The 20,094-nt window shown below is 44.5% G+C and overlaps 1 protein-coding gene across 3 annotated transcripts in view; it reads left to right on the top strand.

Annotated features, from left to right (window-relative positions):
* The first annotated feature begins 7,086 nt into the window (after positions 1–7,086).
* txlng (taxilin gamma) overlaps positions 7,087–20,094 on the top strand; it is a 104,964-nt gene continuing 91,956 nt past the window's right edge. For 2 of the 3 annotated variants that reach the window (XM_088371678.1, XM_088371681.1), the window contains exons 1-2: positions 12,311–12,423; positions 17,755–17,856. In XM_088371678.1, coding sequence (XP_088227804.1) covers positions 17,764–17,856 — 93 coding nt within the window. In that variant the 5' untranslated portion in view covers positions 12,311–12,423; positions 17,755–17,763. Of the gene's footprint in view, positions 7,222–12,310; positions 12,424–17,754; positions 17,857–20,094 lie in introns of those variants that run through there. The other variant, XM_088371680.1, reaches the window with a different exon arrangement.

Here is a 20,094-nt window from a genome sequence, read left to right on the forward strand (position 1 = left end):
AAAAAGATGTAAGTCGCACCAGAGTTTAAGTCGCACTTTTGGGGGAAATGTATTTGATAAAATCCAACACCAAGAACAGACATGAACCAGCAACAACAGGCTAAACGATACGCTATACTAACGTGACATAAACACAAACAAGGAACTGAGAACGGGCCTGACGTAACATTAACAGTGATTCAAATAACTATAACATGAATAACATGTTTATCAAACCATCAGTGTTACTCTAATTCATTAAATCCATTGAATTCTTCGTCCTTTATGTAAATAACGACGCGTGTGCGGCGTGCCGCTGACGCCAGACTCGTCGTCAGTTGCAGTTCAAATTATTCCGCAGGCCCATATAACTATATATAAACTATATATCAAATAGCAATAATATAAACAACAATTTTATCGAACCATCCGTGTCACTCCAAATCATTAAATCCATTGGAATCTTCATCCTTTGTGTAAACACCGGCGCTTCTAACCCCGGAAGTTTGTGCGGTGCGCCGCTGACGTCAGTTGCAGTTCAACTTATTCCACAGGCCCATATAACTATATATAAACTATATATCAAACTATAATATAAACAACAATTTTGTCAAACCATCCGTGTTACTCCAAATCATTAAATCCATTTAAATCTTCGTCCTCTGTGTCACTTAAAAAAAAAAAAAAAACGGCTGTTGACTCCGGAACTCCATGCGCTGCTGACGTCAGACTCGTCGTCAGTTGCAGCTCCAATTATTCCACAGATCTACGCATATAACTATATTGTAGCGTTACCAAGGTACCAGGCAAGACGTGGGTTTGGTAAATGTCTCTTTATTTAACAAAACGAGCTCAATGAACCAACAACGACAATGCCCCCCCCCACCCCGCTGCCTTCACGGCCTCCCTAGATAATGTGAAACTACTAATACCTAACAAATAACACGTTTGTCAAACCTGTATCACTCCAAATCATCAAATCCTGCAATTTCTTCGTCGTCCGTGTCACTTACAAACTTTGTTTTTTTCATTTAGCTAAGACTAACTAACGTCCGCTTTTCGGCAGTCCCTTACAAGTTTCTCACTAACTCCAAACTTTATTTCTACTGCTCAATTACCGTTTTCTGCTGCATATTTTACTACATGCAGTTTGTAATCTGCAGAATATGATTTTCTTTTCGGTGCCATTTTTGTTAAGCCCTTCTCAGTTGATATGAGTTACAGCCAATGGTGAATTTATCAAAGCAGGCCTAGAGCACCCTCATCCGGTTTAGTCTGAAAATAACATGTGAAGTGAATCTACTTCACAATGATGGTAATGACGGTGTGAATGTGTGAGTGACAAAAAAAGAAAAAATGGTAAGCCCTTCTCAGTTGAGTTACAGCCAATGGTGAATTTATCAAAGCAGGCCTAGAGCGACCTCATCCGGTTTAGTCTGAAAATAACATGTGAAGTGAATCTACTTTACAATGACGGTAAAGACAGTGTGAATATGTGCAAAAATATATAATGTGTTAAAAATTTCACATATAAGTTGCTCCTGAGTATAAGTCACACCCCCACCCAAATTATGAAAGAAGGTGCGACTTATACCATGAAAAATACGGTACATTAAAAAGCAGTGTTTCGTCAAGTCAAATTTATTTATATATACCTTAATCAGAAATATGTCTCAAACAGCTTCACATGGCCAGAGTTGACAATTATTCTTAACATCAGCCAATCTTGACTCCCAGGAAAGCAAGGAAAAACTCAAAACACCAATTGAGGAAAGATGAGAAACCTTGAGAAGTCTTCTTTTCATGTCTTTGAAGTGCTAGTCAGATGACAGTTTCCCATGTCTTTACACAGTCTTTTGCGTTGTCATTGAATTCAGCGAGATATTTTAAGCTGCAGGGGTTGGGTAGTAGAGGGCAAACAAGGCAGTGCTGCATGGTATGGTCCTCTTCTCCACATTCACAGAGGGTTGGGCTGGTTTTATAGCCCCATCTGGCCGTAGCAGCTTTTGATCTACCTGTTCCTGTTCTCAGGCGGTTGAGTGTCTTCCACCGGACCCATGGTGCTTTTGAGCCGGGTGGGAGATCTTCGGAAGGGGGGATTCTCATGTCAATGGGTGGGGGGGTCATTCTCAAGGTTTGTTGTCCATAGCTAGAGTCTTGTTTCTTCTTGAGATGTTGTGAGGGGCTGGACATGGCTGAGGAAGATTCTCCTTGACTTCAGTCGTTGGGCCAGGGGTTCGCATCCAAGAAGGATGTGGCGTTCATCGCTGGAAGATTTTGTCCTCTCTATTCGGCTGGTGACCTCCCTTCTCACATCTGGAGGAGTGATGCCAGCAAGGAGATGCAGATTGTTCACGTTGGTAGGCTTTAAGCAACCAGTTATGAAGCGGCAGGTGTTGTTCAACGCTGTTGTGTGTAGTAGAGGAGTAGCTCATCTAGGGTTGAGGTGAGTTTTGATTCTACTGCTTCAAACGTAGTCTCTTGTGATGTTATACAGAGGCCGTCTGCGTAGATGAAACGCTCAGTGTTCTGCGCCATTGGCTCGTCATTGGTGTAGATGTTATACAGCAGTGTAGTAGGGGTAGGCCGTTCTTTTGTCGTTGCGGTGATGAAGGAGAAGGCGGTGGTTCACAGTGTCATATTCGGCAGAAAGATCAACAAAGACGGCTCCTGTTACCAGTCCTTTCTGAAACACATCTTCACTATGTTGAGTGAGATTCAGAAGTTGGCTTGTTGTAGATTTGCCAGGTCGGAATCCAGCTTGTTGGGGGACGATGGCTGGTTCAACAACTGGGGCCAGCCTGTTGAGGATCAGCCGCTCGAACAGCTTATATGGGTGGCAAAGCAGGGAGATTGGGCAGAAGCTCTTTGCATGTGCTGGGTCTTTACCTGGTTTGAGGAGAGCAATAATTTGGGTTTTTCTCCAGATCTTTGGGATTTTTCTTATCAGCATGCAATTCTTCATCAGCTCGAGGATCCATTTGCACGTCAGAGGTCCAAAGTGTTTGATCTCTTCCGAGAATATGTTGTCCAGGCCAATGGTTTTGCAAGTCTTTAGAGCATTGATGCCGAGATTGAGCTCATCAAGGGAGAATGGCTCAGTCAGTCAAGTTGTTTGGGAGTACTGAAGTCTGTCTACCTTTGGTCTTGGCTGTTTGGTGGTGGATTTCCCATTGAACTGCAGCTGATGTGCAACTTGGTTGGCGGTGGTAGTGTAATGTTGCTGTGTTGGAGTTGACGGATTGTTGCTGATTCTTCGGATTGGGCTCCATGCCTTATTGCTGTTTTTCACCATATCAGTTGTCTCCAGTAGATCTTGCCATTTCCGTTGGCGACATTCTGATAGGGAGGTCTTGAGCCTCTCGCCTACTTCGGTGGTACTTTCAGCAAAGGGGTCGAAGTCATAGAGCTATTGGTATTGCTCATATAGTTTCCTGCTTGGAGCATCAAGTCCAGGTATGTATCTTGTGCGGCAGCCTTTTGGGATGTTCTTTGGAGCTGTCTGGTGCACAAGCTTGGTGAAGATGTCATAGTTCTTGGGGTCCGCCGGGAGATGGGCAATCTTTCTTTCCAGGTCTTCTTGGAAACCAGGCCAGTTCCCTTTCCCAAAGTTGAATCTTCTTCTGAATGGAACTGTGGCTGCGGTGATTGCAGCATTGACTGTAATGCCAATGGGATGGTGTTGGGTTTTTGGCAGTGGCTCCAGCACCAGCTTTTCTCTAGTCCACTGATGTTATGACTGACAAAGACAATAACAGGGTTATAGCTTGCTTTCCAACGCCCACTGTTGAAGGACTTTGGCTGTTTGGCATCGTGGATCAGATTAAGCTGGTTGCTCTCAGCCCATGGTTCCACTGCATCTCCATCTTCATTGTTTTTAGCGTATCCCCATTGTGTACTGTGACTGTTGAAGTCTCCAATCCCAATCTTCAGTTTTCCAAATTACGGTATTTCTGGCATGGCAAAAGGTATAGGAGGTGGTTTGTACACTGAGGTGATGGTAATTCCTCTTAGCTCAGTAGTTAGGACTTCAATGTCATTTTCATCGCTTTTTGATGTCGATTCGGTGATTGTCCCATTTTTTTGCTAGCATGATGCTTCCGTGTTTCTCATGTGGTCTTTCTATGAGGGTGGTCATTCCTTCCACACAAGGCCGGTGGTGTTTAGGTCCACGGTGGGTTTCTTGTAGTCAGAGAATGTCACACTGATGCTCTCTGAAGAGTTTTGCAACAAGCTCCTCTTTAGTTGTAGAGAGTCCTTCTATGTTTAGAGAGATGATGGTCAATGCTGGCCTTGGAGGCAGGTACTGACCCCTCTTCATGCTCCGTACTGATGGGCTACTAGCATTCATTGAGCATTTGGACAATCGCTTGTCTTTCAGCTCGGCTTCAAAGTGTTTGAGAAGTAACTGCAGATAAGAGGATACGGAGTGGGCAACATTGAACACACAATATAAAACAATACAAATAAGAAGTAAGAATCTATAATCCATAGCGAAATGAAGAGCTGCAGGAAGATGCCCTCAGTCACCAGGGCCATGCCTGCGGGGTGGTGATCTAATCTCGTCCTCTATGTTGATGTTGAATCCATAGATAGGCCAACTTTCGGTTTGTTCATCACCGAGCACCCTCCCTAAAACCGGCGGGGGGCGGAAAGTGAAAAGAGCACAAATCGCCTAGCTTTTGTTTTGAAAAGACATTTCGCTATGTTACGCAAGTCCTCAGCTTGCTTTTACCGTTGAGCCTATAATAGGAGCACACTTTTTTTTAAAGAGTGGCTTGCTTGACCACGAGAAAATGAAACACGTCTGCCTTGACCGCAGTGTCTTTGGAAGCACTAGACGTCGTGTCCTCCGGACCAAAGAGGAAGCGGACCATCCGGACTGTTATCAACGCAAAGTTCAAAAGCCAGCATCTGTGATGGTATGGGGGTGCATTAGTTCCCATGGCATGGGTGACTTACATTTCACAGAAATCTGTGAAGGCAACATAAATGCTGAAAAGTACATACAGATTTTTGAGCAACATATGCTGCCATCCAAGCGACGTCTTTTTAATGGACACTGCTGTTTATTTCAGCAAGATAACGCCAAGCCACATTCTGCACGTGTTACAACAACGTGGCTTCGAAGTAAAAGAGTCCAGGTTCTCCCCTGGCCCGCTTGCAGTCCAGACCTGTCTCCCATAGAAAATGTGTGGGGCATTGTGAAGCGTACAATACAACAGGGAAGACCCTGGACTGTTGAACAACTGAAGCGGTTCGTCAAGCAAGAATGGGAAAGAATTCCACATGAGAAGCTAAGAGAATTCGTCTCCTCTCTTCCAAAACGTTTATTGAGGTGGCAAAAGGAAAGGTGATGTAACAAATGAACAGGTAGCAATAGGGTTACCAAAGCGCAAATTCCGGAGCTGTCGAAAGGCAACCTATCATAAAGTTTGTTACTATTACACCAAAACCAAACATCACTACGAGCAATGGGCAAAAAAGGGGCAGTGACATTGGTCATGGACCCACACCATAGAGGAGGTAGGGCGCCGAGCCTCTCACCGGTACCAGGCAATCTAATACATGTAAAATTACCCTTAGCTACATCGGACGAAAAAAGGGGTTTATATTTTGTCATAGAGGCAACAGGGTAAACCCTATCCCATTTAAAACAATCATGAGTGGGTGAAATGGACAGGCTCAACATTAAAGTAACAGCACACTTATGACCTATATTCGCAGGTATGATTTTCAAAAGAGGTCTTGGACCCATGCATGCAACGCAACTGGCGCCAGCCATCTTTGCGGCCTGCTCAGCCATAAGAAGCCAGTTGTTAGTATGACCGCTTATTCCTGTGGAGGCCACAAAATAGCTGTCTACATCAGTGAGGAGCGTACTTGTGATTTTTGCTCCCGCTGACAGGGTGTATTTATTTGTAACGGGACGGTCTGCAACCGACATTGTTCTATTAAGGCAAATAGCAATAGGAAAGCGAGGATCGATTCCAGAGGACCAAGCCCACAGTTGAAAACCCCAACAAGAAGTGTTAAACAAGGTGGCATTTGGAGGACGAATATGACCATCAGGGAGTGTAAGAGTCAAAAGGAGGCTTTTGTGATGTAACGAAGTGGTAAACATGCCCTTTCCCAACTTCTATTGCACGTGTTGCAGCCATGAAATTCTAAGTCAATTATTATTTGAAAAATTAAATAAAGTTTACGAGTTTGAGCATTAAATATGTTGTCTTTGTAGTGTATTCAATTAAATATAGGTTGAAAAGGATTTTCAAATTATTGTATTTTGTTTCTATTTACATTTTACACAATTTCCCAAGTTCAACTGAATCCGGTTTGTATATACAAAGTTGCTGCAATATGTATAGCCATTATAACTAAAAATGTTATAGCCAGTTTTGAATGTGAGAATACACCACTTAAGCATGTTGTTGATGTTCTACTGCTTTTGGGAAAGTTCTATTTTCACAAAGGAAAATTCAATAACTCCTCTTCACTTTTTCTATTTTTTTTTGTCTGAGCTGAAATCATATGTCCATTTCTTGTTCCTCGTTTAAAACTAGAAAAGTGCTATGTTTAGGAAAGAGCTTAGGTGTGACCTTCGATCAAATCGAAATTGTATTTCAATCTTAAGTTGTGTGTTACATTTTCAAATTTGTGCTCTGATCTGTTATATATGTTCATTCTACAAATGGAAAACTTGAGTGTCATATATCATCAGTCAATCATCAATCACCAGTGTTATGCTTGAGTGTCTGTATGCTATGCAACAGTTAAATAAAATTTGCACAAAAACCCCATAACAAAACAGTAACTCTCAGCAGACAAAAAAAAAAATAAATAAAAAATAACGTAAAACCGATGCGTGATTGGTCAGAACCATGAAAACTCGGTCAAGTTAGCGTAATTTTTCCCGCGATAATACAAAGTTTCACTTTTATAGTCAAATTACTGAAAAACTGGAGGATATTTTTGAGTGGAAACTTCATGTGAGCAAGGTGGTTTCACCTTCCACAATATTTAAAGATATTGTTTTTTCCAGATCTTTGAACGAAACGTCACGATAAAAAAGAATAAAAAGCAGAGAGGATGCGGAAATGAATTGATGACCTCCGCACCCGCCATCGCCATTATTGTGATCTTGTTCACCATTATTGTGAAAAGGCTCTAACCGGATGTTACCCCTTCTCTTTCAAGCACCAGGTTGATAACAGCAATGCCAACGGGATCGCATTGAAACAGGTAGCTACCTTAGATTTTAAATTAAACATTATCATTTGATTTTCTACCATGTTACAACTAACACTGTTTTGTCTGCCACTTTGAGTCAGATTCAGTTGCTCTTGAAGTGACCGTAACACACGGAATCTATACTGAAGTTCACATTTCGTGTTAGCTATTAGCAAAGTAGTCACCGCTAACAAAAGGAGGAACTTATGCCAAGATAAGGTTGAATACCGATGGAAAGGTTCATCCGTTTTAAATAACCAGTGAGGCGCCTTAAACTAAAATGTCAGTCACACGTCAGTGAGACAGTTTAACTGCTCTAACTGGGTTTGTACTGGTTGCTTGGTGATCGTCTGGTTAACGAGACATTTGAAGCAACAATCCCTATGTGATTATAAAAACTGAAATATAATATTTTAACTTCCTGTAAGTACTGTGATACTGCTATTTTGTCTGTAGCCTCTAATTTTAGAAAAGGGCGTGAAATGACAACTATATTTACTTGTTTCATTTTATTAAAATCAAATTGAATTGATCTATAAAGTGGAGTATAACATTTACCAACAAATAAGTTTTACAGTTCATTTTTTCTTTTCTCGTGACTCACAACTTGCCACCGTATCTTATTTTGCTATGAATCGTCCAAGAATGAAAAGTACAAATTCTGTGCTGGTGGAAGTGTGCTAGCTCGTGGCGTAGGGAGTAGGATATAGGATTGTATCTGTCAAATATTTTGTTATTCCAATATTGCTGTAAATCATGTGTCCATATGAAAATATATATACTGTATGGTTAACTTTACTGAAGACGGATGTCGACTGATTAGTACTTCACAGTGCAGAGGTTGTGACTTTGAATCTGGCCTACGGCCTTCCTGTGGAATTTGCATTAGGGCTGGACAATATGGGAAAAATATAATTATATCTTTTTGCACATTATTTGATCTTTATTATCATTGTCCCCCAAATAATTGTTTCCACACTCTCTGTTTTTATGTTTCTGTACTGAAAACTACGGAAACTAGAAATTACCTCAAACTTTTCTTCAACAATGATTTTATTTTTGTTTGTTTAAGCAAGTATATACAAAACAAAAAAAATTCTAGCTTCATTTCACCTTATGTTTTACTTGAAAAGGGCAATTGGGTTGAAGCAATTCTGCTTATCGATTTCAACCAAGGTTTCACTGCCAGACACACAATCTACATTGTCTGTGTGTCTGTATGTAACATTCAGCTTATTCTGCTTGTTTAGGAACTAGCTTTACAGATCGCGGACAGTTTTCTCCAATTAAGACAAGGAAGCCTCTTGCTGTTTTGGTGCTTTACTGGATCTGAATGTAAAACTGTAACATACAAGGCATAATGATTCATTCCAATTAGATACCGTATTCAAAATTCAATGAGAAATATGCGAAATTTATTGACGAAATGTGTTCAAATTCCGGGAGGCCGTGCGCATGCGCAGTGGCCGGAAATAACTTCAGCCGAGCAGATCGGCTGTTTATAAGCACCGCGGAGGAGATCGCGGAGCCTCATTCGACTTCCAGCGGCCGGCGAGCTCGCGCACGCTGCCCGGCACCAAGGGGAGGCCGGAAAGAGCTCCAAGCCGAGCGGATCGGCACTTTATAAGCACCGCGGAGGAGATCGCGGAGCCTCATTCGACTTCCAGCGGCCAGCGCACTCGCGCACGCCGCCCGGCACATCCGGGAGGCCGTGCGCACGCGCCAAGTGGCCGAAAATAGCCCCCGCCGAGCGGATCGGTTGTTTATAAGCACCGCGGAGGAGATCGCGGAGCCTCATTTGACTTCCAGTGGCCGGCGAGCTCGCGCACCCGCCCGGCACATCCGGGAGGCCGTGCGCACGCGCCAAGTGGCCGAAAATAGCCCCCGCCGAGCGGATCGGCTGTTTATAAGCACCGCGGAGGAGATCGCGGAGCCTCATTCGACTTCCAGCGGCCGGCGAGCTCGCGCACCCGCCCGGCACATCCGGGAGGCCGTGCGCACGCGCCAAGTGGCCGAAAATAGCCCCCGCCGAGCGGATCGGCTGTTTATAAGCAGCGCGGAGGAGATCGCGGAGCCTCATTCGACTTCCAGCGGCCGGCAAGCTTGCGCACCCGCCTGGCACATCCGGGAGGCCGTGCGCACGCGCCAAGTGGCCGAAAATAGCCCCTGCCAAGCGGATCGGCTGTTTATAAGCACCGCGGAGGAGATCGCAGAGCCTCATTCGACTTCCAGCGGCCGGCGAGCTCGCGCACCCGCCTGGCACATCCGGGAGGCCGCGCGCACGCGCCAAGTGGCCGAAAATAGCCCCCGCCGAGCGGATCGGCTGTTTATAAGCACCGCGGAGGAGATCGCGGAGCCTCATTCGACTTCCAGTGGCCGGCGAGCTCGCGCACCCGCCCGGCACATCCGGGAGGCCGTGCGCACGCGTCAAGTGGCCGAAAATAGCCCCCGCCGAGCGGATCGGCTGTTTATAAGCACTGCGGAGGAGATCGCGGAGCCTCATTCGACTTCCAGCGGCCGGCGAGCTCGCGCACCCGCCCGGCACATCCGGGAGGCCGTGCGCACGCGCCAAGTGGCCGAAAATAGCCCCCGCCGAGCGGATCGGCTGATTTTCTAAGTGCAACGCACAGTGAGATGCATGAGAAACGGCCTTGGTTACCATCACATTTGAAGCGATGAATACGAAGTTAAATTTTATGACTCGGTGTATAAGTCGAGGTCGATTTTTTTCGGTCGATTTTGGATTGAAAAAGGTCGACCAATACACCGGCAAATACGGTAAGTACAATATAGACTAGACCCATCCACTGACAGTATTTGCAAACACTAAAAAAAAAAAAAACGATGGTTCTTCACCGTTAGCATTATGCTAATTTACATAGGCGTCGTCATACTAGTGCTAGTATTTTAGCTTAGTATTTTATACCATTTCAAACTTCAAAGTCAAAAGTCAAAGTCTGCTTTATTGTCAATTTCTCCACATGCCAAAGACACACAAAGAAACCGAAATTTCGTTCCCCCCTATCCCACGGTGACAAGACATGGCTCACAACAGACAAACAAGTAAACAAGTATAACAAAAGCGTGCTGAATAAATAATGAATAAATAACACAACAATAAATAAATAAATAAATAAATAAGAGGAGCACGAAAAAAAAAAGGAGCAAGTGCGCGTACAGCAGACATTCCCGAAAATAGCGCAACAGTGCCGCACGCTACGCAGAAGGGGGTAGCGAGTTCAGGGCCCTAACAGCCTGGAGAAAGAAGCTGTTGGCGAGTCTGGTAGTGCGGGAGCGCAGGCTCCTGTACCTCTTCCCAGAGGGCAGAAGGTCAAACAAAGAGTGAGCCGGGTGACTCACATCTCTGGCAATCGAGGTTGCCTTGCGGGCGAGATGGGAGGTGTAAATGTCCTTCAGGGAGGGGAGCGAAGCACCGATAATCTTACCAGCCGTAGTCACTATGCGCTGCAGGGCCTTCAAGTTCTGTTCAGTGCAGTTACCACCCCAGACAGCGATGCAACTGGTGACGCTCTCAATGGTGCCACGGTAGAATGTAGACAGGACTGCCTGAGGAGCACATGCACGCCTGAGCTTCCGCAGGAAGTACAGGCGCCGCTGAGCTTTCTTTGCCAGTGACGAGGTGTTAGCGGACCAGGAGAGGTCCTCACTGATGTGCACCCCCAGGAACTTGGTGCAGCTCACCCTCTCCACCACAGCACCGTCGATGATCAGCGGCAGGTGTGTTGTGTGACCCTTCCGGAAGTCAACAATGATTTCCTTGGTCTTATTGACGTTCAGCAGGAGGTTGTTGTCCCTGCACCACGTGGTCAGAAGGTCAACTTCCGACCTGTACCGAGTCTCGTCGCCCTTCGTGATGAGACCCACCAGAGTCGTGTCGTCAGCAAACTTCACTATGCGGTTGTCGCTGTAGGTCGCAGTGCAGTCATGCGTCAGCAGGGTGAAGAGCAGTGGACTGAGCACGCAGCCCTGGGGGGCCCCCGTGCTCAGCGTGATGCTGGCGGAGATTTTGTCGCCAACACGCACCACCTGAGGCCTCTGACAGAGGAAGTCCAGTACCCAGTTGCAGAGGGAGGTACTGAGGCCCAGCTCGTCGAGTTTGCAGATGAGACGCTGCGGCACAATGGTGTTGAAGGCAGAGCTGAAGTCCACAAACAGCAACCTCACATATGAGTCCTTTCTCTCCAGGTGGGTGAGGGCCGAGTGGAGGGCAGAGCAGATGGCATCCTCAGAGGACCGCTTGGCACGGTACGCAAACTGGAAAGGGTCAATGGTGGGGGGAGAACGGACTTGATGTGCTCCATGACCAGCCGCTCAAAGCACTTCATGATGATGGGCGTCAGTGCCACAGGGCGGTAGTCATTGAAGCAGGACGGTGCAGGTTTCTTCGGCACAGGTACGATGGTGGCAGCCTTGAAACACGAGGGGACGATGGCCTGCTGCAGGGAAACGTTAAAGATGTCCGTGAAGACACCCGACAGCTCCCCAGCGCAGTCCTTCAGCGCTCGACCCGGGATGTTGTCAGGGCCCGCCGCCTTACGGGTGTCAATAGCGGCAAGCGCCCTCCTCACACCGTCGGCAGAGAGGCGCAGGGGCTGCTCGTGTGAGGGGGGAGCGGTCTTCAGCGGGCAAGTGCTGTTCTGGGCGTCGATGCGAGCAAAGAAGCGGTTCAGATCGTTCAGCAGACGGACGTCGCCCTCACAGCTCCTCGGCGCGGGCTTGTAGTCCGTGATGGTCTGAATGCCCCGCCAAAGGCTACGTGCGTCCTTGCTGTCCTTGAAGTGGGTGGAGACCTTGCACGAGAACGCCTTCTTCGCTTCTTTGATGCCTCGGGACAGGTCGGCCCTCGCTGTCCTCAAGCCAGCCTCATCCCCTGCTCTGAAAGCCTTGTCCCTGGCCCTCAACAGTCTGAGGACAGCCCCCGTCAGCCACGGCTTCCAGTTCGCGTGAGTGACGACGGATTTCGAGCAAGTCACATCATCGATGCACTTCGTGATGTAAGAGGTAACAGAGTCAGTATACTCCTCTATGTCTGTCCAATCGTTGTCGGTGGCTGCCTGCTTAAACAAGTCCCAGTCAGTGGTGTCGAAGCAGTCACGAAGTGCATCGGAGGCACCCTCAGGCCACACCCGAACCCGCCTCCGAACTGGCCTGGATGCCTTTACCAATTGTCTGTATGTGGGCAAAAGCAAAACGGTGAGATGGTCAGAAAGCCCCAGATGAGGGAGGGGGGTGGCTTTGAAAGCTCCCTTTTGCGCCGAGTAGACTAGGTCCAGGAAGCTGTCTCCACGTGTCGGAAAAGTAACATGCTGGTGAAGCCTCGGGAAAACAGACTTCAGGTTGGCATGATTGAAGTCTCCAGCGAAGATTGTGAAACCGTCAGGGTGCGCTGTTTGCTGTTCGCTGACAGCCTGGTACAGTTCACCAAGCGCCGCGATCCCGTCGCCTTCGATATTGGAAGGCGGGATGTATACCGCGACTAGCAGAATCGCGGTAAATAACCTCGGCAGATAAAAAGGACGGCACTTAATGATCACAAACTCCACAAGCGGCGAGCAGTGCTTACATACCACCACAGAGTCCCGGCACCATTCTTCTCGGATGTAGACGCATATTCCACCTCCTCGCGACTTTCCCCCTCGTACAATGGCACGGTCCGCTCGATAGCACGCTAGCCGCTCCAGATGCACGGCAGAGTCCGGAATGTTGTCACTCAACCAGGTCTCGGTGAACACAAGCACACAGCAGTTCCGCACCGTCCGGTTCGTAGACCTCAGCAGGCGAACGTAATCCATTTTGTTGTCCAGCGATCGAACATTCGCCAGAAGAATGGAGGGCACCGCCGGGCGCGCTGGGTTGGCCGCCAGCCTGGCCCGGACGCCCCCGCGCTTGCCCCTCTTCTGCCTCCTCGCACACCGTTTCCGACGGCTCCCAACCGGGGGAGGAATAGCGGGTGAGGTCGGCGACGTTTCAGGACGTAGCAGTCCGAGCGCCTTTAATGTCGACGCTTCAAAGTCCAGAACGCCGCAAAACCCACTTCTGCCGATGTCGAGCAGAACCTGCCTGCTGTACTTGTAGCACGATAAAGCACGACGAGACGAACACATAAGACTGTCGGATGAACACTCATATTTTTAGAACTCTTATTATTATAACAATATTTTACAATAAGGTATAATTCTGTAAATATCATTTTAGAATTCTTATGATAGCAACTTTTTTACAACAAGATACATCTCTACATACTGTAAATATGTTTTTAGAACTCTTAATATTATAAAAACAATTTATAACAAGGTACAACACTGTAAATATGTTTTTAGAACTCTTATTAGTATAACAACTTTTTTTCTAACAAGGTACAAGTGTACATACTGTAAATATGTTTTTAGAACTCATTATTATAACAACTTTTTTATAACAAGATAGAAGTGTACATAAGGTAAATATATTTTTAGAACTCTTATTATTATAACAACTTTTCAGGTTAACTAGAAAATGCAATTTCTGGAGAAATTGCGTCTGAAGGCGAAGAAACTGAATAAATTCTTAGGGAATGCTGCAGAATGATGTTGAAACGAGTTGAATTACCGTAATTGCCTGACTATAAGCCGCACCGGATTATAAGCCGCACCAGCTAAAATTCAGGGATATTTCATTTTTTTCTTACATAAACCGCACCGGACTATAAGCCGCACGTGCACACGAGTTTTTTACAAAGAGAAAGAGTACATAGAAAGCCTTTTTAACGTTTTAATAACATACTTGAACATGTCTTTCTAAACATTGCCTGTGACGCAGCAGTAGTCCCGCAGCAACGCGGAAGTGTGCATGCGAGTTATTAGCAAAGAAAGACTGGACACAAAGTTTTTTTTAAAGCTTTAATACAATACCTTAACATTCTTTCCAAACACTGCCTGTGACGCGGCAGTAATACCGCAGCAACACGGAAGTAACACAGCAAAGTCACTGAGACGCGGCGGTAACACAGCAGCAACACGGTAGCACAGCACTAACAGGGCTGGTTAAAAAAAACACACCAGTAAAAGTAAAAAAAGAGCCGTCTTCATCTTCCTCCTGTGCACTGAAACCATCGAAGTCTTCCTCCTTAGTGTCCGATTGGAATAGCGTGAGATATCCTTCGCCTCACACTTTCTCAGTCTCTCTTTCATCGTCGGTTTTATGCATTTCTTCGAGTGTGAAGAGGGTCTGTTCATGCTAATCTTATTCATACACGAAGCGCTAAATTACATTAAACTAGCGAGCGACACGTGTAGCTTAAAAGCGGCATCATATGCATTTCTTTTATCCCCCATAATGACGGTTTGTGTATAAAAGCTTCCTGTCTTTGTGTGAATGCGGGTGTGTGCGTGATGCGCGAGACGATCATGTCTTCTTCGGCGCATTATCTCTTCTTCGTCTGTCTCGCTCTTGCTTCCTGCTAGAGCGCCCCCTGGAGACCGGAGACCGTAAAAATCCATAAGTACGCTCCAGAGTAGATACAATATAATGTCATCAACATCGACTGCCTTTGGCTTAAAAGCGGCATCATATGCATTTCTTTTGTCCCCCATGATGACAGTTTGTGTATAAAGGCCTCCTTTCAGTAATGTCCGTCTTGATCGCGTTCTCCATGATGCGCGAAATGTAAACACAAACTAGCGGGTCTTCTTCGGCGCATTATCTCTTCTTCGCCTGTCTCGCTCTTGCTTCCTGCTAGAGCGCCCCCTGGAGGCCGGAGGCCGTAAAAATCCATAAGTACGCCGCGCCGCCGTTTAAGGTTCAAAGTAACCTTCTGAATAAAATGCATTAAAAGTTCACATTCATTACAACTTGTTTTTGGTGAGCAAAATGTCAGAAGAATTGAATTTAAATGCTGATTGATTGGGTTTTAATACAATGCAGATGGTCCAAACAGCGCCACTGCTTTGTGTCATCTCTGAGTCACATGGCAGAGTAAGAGAAAGGGTTTAGAGCACAGGTGTCAAACTCAAGGCCCGGGGGCCAGATACGGCCCGCCACATCATTCTATGTGGCCCGCGAAGACAAATTGTGGATCAAATTCGTGTGTCATTACTAGAATTGCAAATTGTCTTCACTTTTAATAATCTTTTTTTTTTAAATATTTGACCAGTTTTTACTCATCTGATTTGAAAACGAGTTATTTGTCAGTTTGTTTTGTAGCTTTTGCTGTATTCAATATGAGGTGTTCAGACATTTATTTGGGTTGACAGTCATAACGGCCGTCCGAAAGAAGCTATGTGGCCCGAACACAATGAATTTGACACCCCTGCTTTAAAGCATTGAGTTTGTTTTGTAGCTTTTACTGTATATAATAGTGTTAAGAGTAAAAGTGATCAAGTCATCACAAAAATCCCCCCAAAAATCTTATATAAGCCGCACCTGACTATAAGCTGCAGGGTCCAAAATTTTGGAAAAAAGTCGCGGTTTATAGTCCGGAAATTACGGTACTTGAGAAATGTAGAAATGAGAAGTGTAAAATGAAATTTTGGAGAATTTGAGGTGAATTTCAAAATTGAAAATTTGTAATTTTTGATGAGTGGGAAGTTGTGGAATAGGTAGGAAAATGATGAACATTTGAAAGTTTGAATGGCTAGGATCAGTTGAAACATGTAGAAGTAAGAGGTGAAAATCATAATTGGGGAGAATGTGGTGTGAATTTTAAAATTGAAAATGGAATTTTTGTCAAGTGGGAAGTTGTGGAATAGGTAGGGAAAAGATGAACATTTGAAAGTTGGAACGGGTTGAATCGGCCAAAACATGTAGAAATTAAAAGGGAAAACGAAATTTTGGAAAAATTGGCGTGAATTTCAATATTGAATACGTGAAATTTTTCATAAGTGGGAAGTTTTGGAATAGGAAGGCAAAAGATGAACAGTTGAAAGTTGGAATGGGTTGAATCGGTTGAAAAATGTCGAAATTAGAGTAGAAAAATGACATTTTGGAGAATTTGGTTGAATTTCAAATTTGAAAATTCTGAATTTTTGGTAAGTGGGAAGTTATGGAATCGGTAGAAAAAAGATGAACAATTGAAAGTTGGAATGGGTTGGATCGTTTGAAAAATTTTGAAATTAGAGTAGAAAAACACAATTTTGGAGAATTTGGTTGAGTTTCAAATTTGAAAATTTGGAATTTTTCGTAAGTGGGAAGTTGTGGAATAGGTAGGCAAAAGATGAACAGTTGAAAGTTGGAATGGGTTGAATCAGTTGAAAAATGTAGAAATTAGAGTAGAAAAACAAAATTTGGGAAAATTTGGTTGAATTTCAAATTTGAAAATGGAATTTTTGGTAAGTGTGAAGTTGTGGAATAGGTAGGCAAAAGATTAACAGTTGAAAGTTGGAATGGGTTGAATCGGTTGAAAAATGTCAACATTAGAATAGAAAAATGAAATTTTTGAGAATTTGGCTGAATTTCAAATTTGAAAATTTTGAATTTTTCGTTAGTGGGAAGTTGTGGAATAGGTATGCAAAAGATGAACAGTTGAAAGTTGGAATGGGTTGAATCGGTTGAACAATGTAGAAATTAGAGTAGAAAAACTAAATTTTTGAAAATTTGGTTAAATTTCAAATTTGAAAATTTGTAATTTTTGCTAAATGGGAAGTTGTGGAATAGGTAGGCAAAAGATGAACAGTTGAAAGTTGGAATGGGTTGAGTCGGTTAAAAAATGTAGAAATTAGAGTAGAAAAATGAAATCTTGGAGAATTTGGCCTTCGCCTTCACACTAATAAAGTAAATGGTGTGGAATAATATAAGTGTGAAGGCCTTCGCCTTTCACACTAATGAGTTTCACTGCTCCTCAGATGACGCCTCATCGTCAGGTGCTAGGTGCACTGGATCGTCGCAGGCAGCTTCGGATAGAGCTGGGGTAGCTGCAGGAGGTGGCGTAGAGACAGAAAGTTTTCGGCGCACAAGCAACATCGTGAGGAGGATTTGTGACTTTTGTTTTTTTCTTCTGAGCAAAGATGCCCTTGTACAACGCCACTACACCGTCAATCCGCGATTGTGTGGGCCTCCCTGCCTTCTGCTGGCGTGCGGGCAACTTTCAAGCCATAATTCCTTAATTTTGAAATTTTTTTTGTTTAAAAATCCGCTATTGTGTGGGCACTCCCTGCCTGGTCTAGACAAGGGTGGGCAATTGTTTTTTTCCATGGGACCACCCATTTAGATCGGACATTTTTAGAAATAAACATGTATATTTTTTCTTTGGGGTGGGGGGTAAACCAGCTGAATGGCAGTTCCACTGATTTCAGTAGGAAAAGGATGATTTCTGATGCAAGCGATGTGAGTGACGACCGTTGTCACAAATGAATTTTAACTTGGAAGACAAAGTACTATTCTAATAAGTCACATAATTATACAAACAATAAGTAATTGACATTGAAAAAGAAACCATATTTGTACCATAGCTTGCCTGTTGAGGGTTCGCAACTGATGAGTTGTTTGTGAAATATCCTTCTTTTCGGTAACATTTATCACTTACAAGTCTTATTCTCTTTGACTATCTAGGTTGACATAATGGAGACAGCAGGAGTTTGTCAGATTGATGTGGCGACCAGAAGAATTGTGGGGGGAAGTGATTTACCACGTGAACAAGACAGCCATTTTCAGGTAAACACAATTTTTTAAGTGGTGTGCAACTAATTTTTCAGAGATACAGTTTGATCGACTGGAAGGTTTGTCAAGGACCACACCAGCAACAATGCAAGAATATGCCGAGTTGCAAGAAATGTGTGTCACAGCTTATGACGCAACTCTCCGTTGACAGATATTTTGAAATGTAAGGGTGTTTTCACACTTGGTCCCTTTCAGCCCTCTAAACAAACTCAGATCGATGACTCAGCACTTTTTGTGCATATGTGAACACGCTAACCGTACTCAGACCCCTTTAAAACGAACCGTACTAAGGGTGTCTTCACACTTGGTCCCTTTCAGCCCTCTAAACCAGTGGTTCCCAAACTTTTTCAGGCTCGCGCCCCCTTGGTTCCCCAGTGAATTCCTAACGCCCCCCAGATTTGGTATGCTGCAATTTGAAAAGAGAAAGGTTAAACACAAATGTGTATTTGTGAACCAATTTATTTTTTAGCAGTTTTAACTGTTTCAGCAACATAGAATGGTAAATAAACATTCCACCAGTAACCTTCATTGTCTCACACTTAATATTAATGGGATGGATGTGCTTGGTGCATAAGCTTCTCAACATCTATATTGCCGACACTTCTTTTTTGTTTGCTGTACCAAGGCCATACTTTATTCTGGAACAAAAAAGAAAAACCATGTAAAATACAGCATTTTATCGCATTTCATAAATAGGCCCACTTAAAGACAAAAATGACAACATTGAAGGTATGAAAAGCAAGTTTACCCTCTCACGTATTCATTTTCTTCCATTTATTCACAGAAAACGGTGGCAGACGTGATCTAAAGCACGCCACCCTCGCCACCCACACAATGACACGCGCGAACACGCATATATGCACACACACATGCACACACAGGTACAAAGTCATATATGTACATTCGTAACAATATATATCAGTGAATGAACCACCCTAACCAGCTCAACACAACACAACACGGCGCGTTCTGGCGAGTCCCCAATTTCATGTTGACTTGAACTCAAGATGATGTTGACCGCCAGAATGCGGTTTTTATTATAAGAGAAAATTCTGAACATTACAAGCTTGAAATTACAAACCTGAGTTTTTGCTTTTGTAGTCTATGCTGTCTATGTAGTGACTACATAGACTTCGGACTGCCGCCCCCCTCCCGCCCCCTTCAACTTCTGACTTTGACTTCGGACTGCTGCCCCCCTACCGTCCCTCAACCGCCCCCTTCGTCCTCACCGCCCCCTCAGATCTTTCCATCGCCCCCAGGGGGGCGGTACCGCCCACTTTGGGAACCACTGCTCTAAACGAACTCAGATTGATGACTCAGCATTTTTTGTGCATATATGAACATGCCAACCGTACTCAGACCCCTTTAAAACGAACCGTACTGAGACCACCTCCTGAAGTGGTCTCAGTACGGTTCGCTAAAAAGTCAACAGTACGGTTCACCTTATCTGTGCATTGTGAACACAAAGCGCACTGGGTTCACTTCGCCTTCTTGCACTGTATTGTAACCTCCTTGGCTTGCTGTAGATTGGTCACGTGACTGCAGGCGCAAAAACAAAACTGCAGAGAACAGAGAATCCAAAGTATGGCAGCAGCAAGTCATGGTCGTGACCGTGGTTCTAATAGTAAACGTAGAGAAGCATGTGCCGTTCAAAGTTCTACCACGGCACCTGGACGCGACATAGTTTGGGGAGAAGACGAAACGGAATGTCTTTTGGAAATTTGGAACGACAGCATTAAATCACAACTACCGTATTTTCCGGACTATAAGTCGCTCCGGAGTATAAGTCGCACCAGCCATAAAATGCCCCAAAAAGTGAAAAAAAACATAAGTCGCTCCGGAGTATAAGTCGCATTTTGGGGGCAATTTATTCGACAAAATCCCACACCAAAAACATCCATGAACGAGCAACAACAGGCTAAACGATAGCAACAACAGGCTAAACGATAGGTATACTAACGTGACAAACTCAAACAAAGAGCTGAGAACGGGCCTGACGTAACATATAGAGTGATTAAGGACAATTATTACATGAATAACGTTTATAAAACCATTGGTGTCACTCCAATTCATTAAATAGCAACAACAGGCTAAACGATAGGTATGCTAACGTGACAAACACAAACAAAGAGCTGAGAACGGGCCTGACGTAACATATAGAGTGATTAAGGACAACTATTACATGAATAACATGTTTATAAAACCATCGGTGTCACTCCAATTCATTAAATC

Source organism: Syngnathus floridae, chromosome 3, assembly GCF_059516105.1.
Source record: "Syngnathus floridae isolate MCC-2025c chromosome 3, RoL_Sflo_1.0, whole genome shotgun sequence".
Taxonomy (NCBI): domain Eukaryota; kingdom Metazoa; phylum Chordata; class Actinopteri; order Syngnathiformes; family Syngnathidae; genus Syngnathus; species Syngnathus floridae.